At 36.7% G+C, this 7,013-nt stretch overlaps 1 protein-coding gene across 2 annotated transcripts in view; it reads left to right on the forward strand.

Moving 5' to 3' along the window:
* Positions 1-6,746, forward strand: part of LOC149451052 (tight junction protein 2-like) — a 53,873-nt gene extending 47,127 nt beyond the window's left edge. For both annotated transcript variants that reach the window (XM_089691046.1, XM_089691045.1), the window contains 2 exons: positions 5,593-5,651; positions 6,629-6,746. In XM_089691046.1, coding sequence (XP_089547172.1) covers positions 5,593-5,645 — 53 coding nt within the window. In that variant the 3' untranslated portion in view covers positions 5,646-5,651; positions 6,629-6,746. The remainder of the gene's footprint in view (positions 1-5,592; positions 5,652-6,628) is intronic.
* The last annotated feature ends 267 nt before the right edge of the window (positions 6,747-7,013 follow it).

Consider the following 7,013-nt stretch of genomic DNA (forward strand, 5'->3'; position numbering starts at 1 on the left):
CGGGGACATAAGTATTCTTAAAGATTATCCACTTTCAATGCACAAGTTCTGTGTACTCTAGTTATGGACTTTATCCCTATCCAGTGCTGGTTTTTTTTTTTTTGTTTTTTTTTTTTGGGGGGGGGGGGAGTTGGTTTTTTTTTTGTTTTTTTTGAGGGGGGGGGGGCTAAAACATTTTAGGTAGATATGTTTTATGCACTGTCTGGTTGGTAAAAACTGCTTTCCCAGATGTGTGAGCAGACAAGACATGTTATAAGTAGTATCATTAGGTTTAAATAAAGGAAAAAGCTAGAAAAATATGAAAACCAATGCAGGCACCTCATCTAATGAATAACCAGCTGCAATGTATTATAAGTTCATATCTTTATAATACAGTACATGACACAGGCTTGATATCCATAGACCCTGGGTTATAGGCTGATACCAGTGATTGGACACTGGTATAAGTGTGAAGACATAACCCTACCCCACTCTTAGTCCTCAGTTGTTTTTTTTTTAATATTTTAAAGGCTAAGTCCGTCTTTAAGAAATAAATAAATGCACATATTTTTGCAAGAAAAAAAATGTGTATTAATTTTTTTTTTTTTTTCCAGAGGAGCCTGCAAAGCAATGCACTCACAATCAGTGGATTGCAGGTGCAAAGCCAAGCTCCTCCAGCTATCTACCTGTACCTCTCTATGGGCTTTCATTTACAGAGCTGGTGGAATTGTCTGTGGGCTACAAGTATGCTGATTATAACAATCATGTTCCATTGACGGCTACAAGTCTGTCTGCTGTGGCAGCAGGTGTAATTTGTAGTTTCAGTCTCAGATCTTTGTGAATCGTGGCTGCAGGTGAGAAGAACCCTAGCACTTTGTTGGAGGAAAATGTTTCTCAGCAACATGTTACACCCTGAATACAGATGTAACCTGTTGATAAAGGTGAAGTTTGCATTTAAGGTGATGAACCTCTTCTCCCTAATGGATAAATTACTCTTCCCTCAGCTAGTTTATTATTTTACTTGAGATACCTTAAGCAATTGTTCACTGTCTTTGGAGCCATAGCCAGACCTCACACCATAGGGACGGCCTTTAACCACTTCAATACTGGACACTTACCCCCTTCCTGCCCAGGCCAATTTTCAGGTTTCAACATTCTCTCACTTTGAATGACAATTGCGCAGTCATGCAACACTGTACCCAAACTAAAATTTTATAATTTTCTTCACACAGCTAGAGCTTTCTTTGGTGTTATTTAATCACCACTGGGGTTTTTATTTTTTGCTAAATTAACAAAAAAAGACCGAAAATTTTGAAAAAAAAACCCCCATGTTTCTTTGTTTCTGTTATAAAAGTTTGCAAATAAATAATTGTTCTTCAGAAATTTAGGCCAAAATGTATTCTGCTACATGTCTTTGCTGTAAATAACCCAAATCAGTGTTTATTATTTACTCTGTAGGAAAGTTAAAGAGTTCAAAAACTATGGGATATATCTGGAAATTGATCAGTCCTGAAGTACTGACAGCCAATCTCATTTCTTGAGGCCCAAAAATGTCAGAACAGTACAGATATCCCCCAAATGCCCCCTTTTTGCAAAGTAGACAGTCCAACGTATTTCATAAGAAGCATGGCAAGTTTTTTGAAGTTCTAATTTTTTTAGAAAATGAAGACATTAGAAAAATGATTTTCACGATTTTTTTTTAATTCTTTAATTTTAAAAATTTTTTTAATTACATCTTTTTTTCTTTTTAAGATTTTATTTTCATATTACACTGACCAAAGTAGTTAATGTTACCATAAATACATTATACTACTTTGGGGAAATGATCAGAATTTTTGGGGTTTTTTTTACACAATTTGCTTATAGCAAAGCATGATCCGGGAAGGATGTCATATGATGCCCTACCAGAGGGACGAGTAAAATGACGGCCGGGCGGGAAGTAGTTAATGTTGCTTTAGGCATTGGAGCCTGTATGGGTGCTCACCTTGGCACTTGGCCATTATCCATCCCTATGCAGCCCAGACCCCGAAGACCCCTTCAGGTTTATGCCAGCTGTCATGGGCGAAACCTGTACCCTGTACAGTGAACAACGACATGGATGGGTAAGACAGGGTCACCCTGTTTTTGTTGTTGTCCCACAGCAAAAAGGACACACAAAATCTCATAACTTCATTTCCACTAATTTGTTTCCTGCATAATATTCATTTATAAATAGAAACTATCAGGAAACCATGAATGTGTTTGAAACGTATTAATTTACACAATATAACCCATTGCTGAATTTCAACCAATCAGAGCTTAGTTTCAGGTGGGTGACCAGGTGTAACATCAAATCATAGGTCGCACACTTTACCACCACTTCCATCTTGAGCCCCTTATAAGGTACTCAGGACACTTCTTCACACCCATTTGCCACTCTATTTCTGCACTTTACTATGCAAGTACCCCATAGAAGAATAATCTCACCAATAGAAGTGGCAGGAACCATGACAAACGTTCAGAGAACATTCACTCTGCCAAAGGGCCTGAAGAACATTCAAACTGCTTTGAGTGACATTGCTTTCCTTGCATCAGCACGGGACTCTATTTTAACACTGGTCTCTACCAGGGTGGATTTGATTTAAATCAAACTGATTTAAATCACGATTTAAATCACTAGTCAGTAAGGCTTGATTTAAATCCTAGTTTTCTATATAAAGACTAATTATTGCTGGTATAACTTTAATATGCAAGTAGATGAAGATTTTTAGAATAACAACTTTTCATATTAGTTTTTTTATCCCCAGTTTAATAGGATAATCATTCATATTTGGACAAGTTTTCTGTTGTACTTGGGAAGGAGAAAAATAATCATTACCTTAATAATCACAATTTAAATAGATTTATTCATCTGAAACAATAACATTACAGCATATGTTATTTACTTAAACAAACATCCATGTTTGCTAACTAATTTGGCTAAACAAAATATATATATTTTAAGAACCTTAGACTGTCAGCCCCTTCCTCCTCACACTTAGTTTCACTTTCTTCTTGTGCAGATCTATTCCACTCCAAACAATCAGAAAAATATTGTTTCTATTCTATTCACTGAACTTCTTGAAACTTAGCACTGAAGGGGTTGATTCTGTATTCATAGGTTTGTAGAAGTTAGGATTAAGGTCTTTTTCTTAACTCTGTTCATGTTATAACATTTTTGCTGTGAAGAAGAGGCATGTGATCTCCGCTGAGTCCAATTCAGTTTTGAGAACTGCAAAAGTAAACCAATCATCTGTGATAATATCTTGTAGGCAGAGAAACTGTCCAATAATCTTACAAAAACCTCTGGAAGAGCATGACATTGTGAATGGATTAATGGAATTTATTTACCAAAAAAATTAAACATATACAGCCTTATTCTACATAATTAAAAAACTAATCTTTATTTCATGATGGAATAATCTTTGGATGGTAATATATTTTCCTCCAAAAAGCATTTTATTCAAAAAAATCCGATTTTAAATTAAAATCCGATTTAAATAAAAAAAAATCCGATTTAAATAAAAAAAAGTCCGATTTTAAATAAAAAAAATCCGATTTAAATAAAAGTCCGATTTTAAATCAAAAAAATACGATTTAAATAAAAAAAATTAGATTTTTTTTTTTTTTTTTTTTTAAATCATTGATTTTTATCCACCCTGGTCTCTACCACCAATTCTTGCTCTATCTCAGGCTTGCAACAAGCAGCCTACCCGACTAAAGTAGATTTTTCTGCACCTATGACAAATTCTGGCTTTATTACAGCCATCACTGTCCAGAACTCAAAGTGCCAGGTTCTTTCTCTACCCCCTCCTTCTCTAACCGAGTCAATGGTTTCAATTGGGTACTTATAGTTTGTTGCACTGCCATTTGGCCTTTCCTCTGCTCCCTGAGTATTCACAAAAGTACTTCAACTTCTTCTTGCCCTTTTTCGGGGCATTCAGGTCACAGGGTACCTAGACAACCTTCTTCTGAAGGACCCCTCTCCCTTCCAGTTATCTGCAAGTGTCCACAACAATAATCAGATACTTCAGGCTTTTGGGGGGTGGGTAGTCAACTTCAAAATAGCTTCTCTCCAACCTTTTCTTCGCCTGGAGTACTTGGGCTTAAGCAAAAGTCTTTCCTTAATAAAACAAACTAATCTTTCTAATATCTCATGCTCAGACCTTGTGATCAAATAAACTTCCCTCTGAGATTCTTCTTGAGAGGTTCTGGGTCTCAGTGGGAGAAGAAAATGTCCTGGCATAAGTGGGAGTAAGCAGTGCCCCATCATTGGTATTAGGAGGAGTTATAGTGCTCCATCATTGGTATCAATGGGAGGAATAGTGACCCATCATTAGCATTAGGGGGAGTAATCGTGTCCCATCATTGGTGTCAACGGGTGTCATAGTGCTCCATTTTGTATTAATGAGAGGAATAGTGCCCCATCATTTGTGTCAGTGGGAAGAATAGTGCCCCATCATTTTTATCACTGAGAGGAATAGTGACCCATGATTGGTATCAGTGGAATAATTAGTGCCTCATTATTGGTATCAATGGGAGTCAGTGCCCCATCGTTGGTATTAATGGGAAGAATAGTGTCCTATCATTGGTATCAATGGGAGGAATACTGCTTCATTATTAGTGTTAGTGGGAGAAATGGTGCCCCATCATTGGGATCAGTGGAAGGAATAGTGCCCCATCATTGGGATCAGTGGAAGGAATGGTGCCCCATCATTGGGATCAGTAGAAGGAATGGTGCCCCATCATTGGGATCAGTGGAAGGAATGGTGCCCCATCATTGGGATCAGTGGAAGGAATGGTGCCCCATCATTGGGATCAGTGGAAGGAATGGTGCCCCATCATTGGGATCAGTGGGAGGAATGGTGCCCCATCATTGGGATCAGTGGGAGGAATGGTGCCCCATCATTTAGTGTCAGTGGGAGGAACTATGCCACACTCTTGCTGACAGTGGGGGGAATAATGCCCCAAGGGCCAGATAAAAGCAAGCAAATGGGCCACAGTTTGGAGATGACTGGTTCAGAATGAGTTAGAAGTTCTCTTTATACAATTATAAAAGTGGTTCTAAAGGCTCAAGGTTTTTATCCTTTTATGCGTTCTATGCATGAAGGTAAAAAACCTCCTGTGTGTGACAGCCCGCTCCCCCCTCCAAACACTTGCCTGATCCCCATCCTGATCCAGCGATGTCCACAAGAGCCTCCGTTCTCCAGGGACTCAATCCTGAGTAGCTGTCAATCACAGCCAGTGAGCCAATCAGGATAAGGAGGGGGTGGGGCTGAGAAGCTGCTCTGTGTGTGTGTGAATGGACACGCAGAGCCATGGCTCAGGAGCACGCCTGCTTGGGTGCCCCCATGGCAAGCAGCTTGCTGTGTGGGCACCCGACAGGAGGGACCCAAGATGAGGAGGATCTGGGCGGCTATGTGCAAGACCATTACACACCGCATGTAAGTATAACATGTTTTGTTTTTTTATTTTTTTTGTTTTTACAAAATAAAAAAAAAAGACTTTTTAGTATCACTTTAATGTTAAAAAGTATACACATATGTACAAATATTTTGACTGGGTTTGATAATTATTTTTGTTCCTCCTTTTTAGATGATCCTCCTTATTCAAACAGAAGAAGAAATCCAAGGTCCAAAGAGCAGTGAACAAAGGTTTGTACTCAAATGTTTCTGACACATAGGAAAGGATCTGTGAAAACAATACATTTTTGTTTTTTCCATACACTTTTTTAACTTGAATTCAGTACAGTGGTCTTCTAAAGTTAACAGAATAGTCAATCCACTTAACTGCAGACACCTTAAATTAATTAGTAGGAAATTAATGAAATTAATGCAACTGTGTTACAAAGCAGAGGAAACGCCTTTTTTTTTTTATTTTTTTTTTTTTTTGCGTAGATACACAACATGAGTGTAGGTAGAGATGCCATTTAACTAATGAGGTGAATCTGCATACTTAACATTAGATTTAACAAAGAAAGGCTATTGTTGTTGCCCCATGTATAGAGCAATTCTGAATAAAAGAATTGGCAGAATAATATTAATTTTATCTTTTTTTTTCATGTTTTAGTATGTCAGGAAAATGTTTGAGTTGACAATTTCTAGTGAAACTCTGCTACTTATATCTTTAGCAAAACTTTGGCACCCCAATAAAATAAGAAAGCATTAATACTGTATGTATTGCAGCTACTTGTATTTCTTTGAACTACTGTTTACGTTAACATATTTTTTAACTATTTTAATATCTCATATGTAATGGATAGCTGAAAAGTTTTGTAGTTTACTGTAAATTTTGATCCAAATACATGTTTATTAATGCTTTAAAGTCATTGTTATTGGTGTGTTGCATAATTTTAAAATTGTCCTTTTTTTTTTTTTCTTTTTTTTTTTGCATGATCTTATCGGCATAATATTTTCTATAATTACCCGATGTGTGATTGTACAAAAAAAAAAAATTAAATGGTTTAAAGTACACATTAACTATACAGGACAGTATGGTAGTGACATGTGAGTCATCATAAACTTTTCCAGCTGCTATTAGATTGGAAGATGTTCTGTTAGAATTATTTCTTTCCTGTTAAAATTCTTTCATCATTTTTTTTCTTTTTTTTTCTTTTTTTTATGTTATGCAGGTCCTTGTTATGGGTTCAAGATCAAATTTTCTGTTTTGCTAACCAAAGATGTACATGTACTTGAGCACACAAAATATTTGTATTTTGTATTACATTAAAGACTTATTCTTAACAAACACATCTTTTGTTGTTTCACTTTATTTGCGGAATACCAATTGGCTCACTGAGTATAATTGAAAATGTCCAGTGGTCTTCAAAATTTGCTATTAACAATGTCACTAAGGGACAGAAGAGATACTACCACAGGTAACACAACTGGCAGAAAATTCAATATGCAGCTGTTACTTATTGCAATACAGGGAAACCTCGCTGCCTTGGAAAATAGGAAAATGCCATCACTGTAGGTGAGAAAGTTGTAGTAGTTGCTGTATATTGCTGTCAAGTG

Source organism: Staurois parvus, unplaced genomic scaffold (genome assembly GCF_062004578.1).
Source record: "Staurois parvus isolate SC_StPar_1 unplaced genomic scaffold, SC_StPar_1.0 ptg000549l, whole genome shotgun sequence".
In the NCBI taxonomy this organism is placed as follows: Eukaryota; Metazoa; Chordata; class Amphibia; order Anura; family Ranidae; genus Staurois; species Staurois parvus.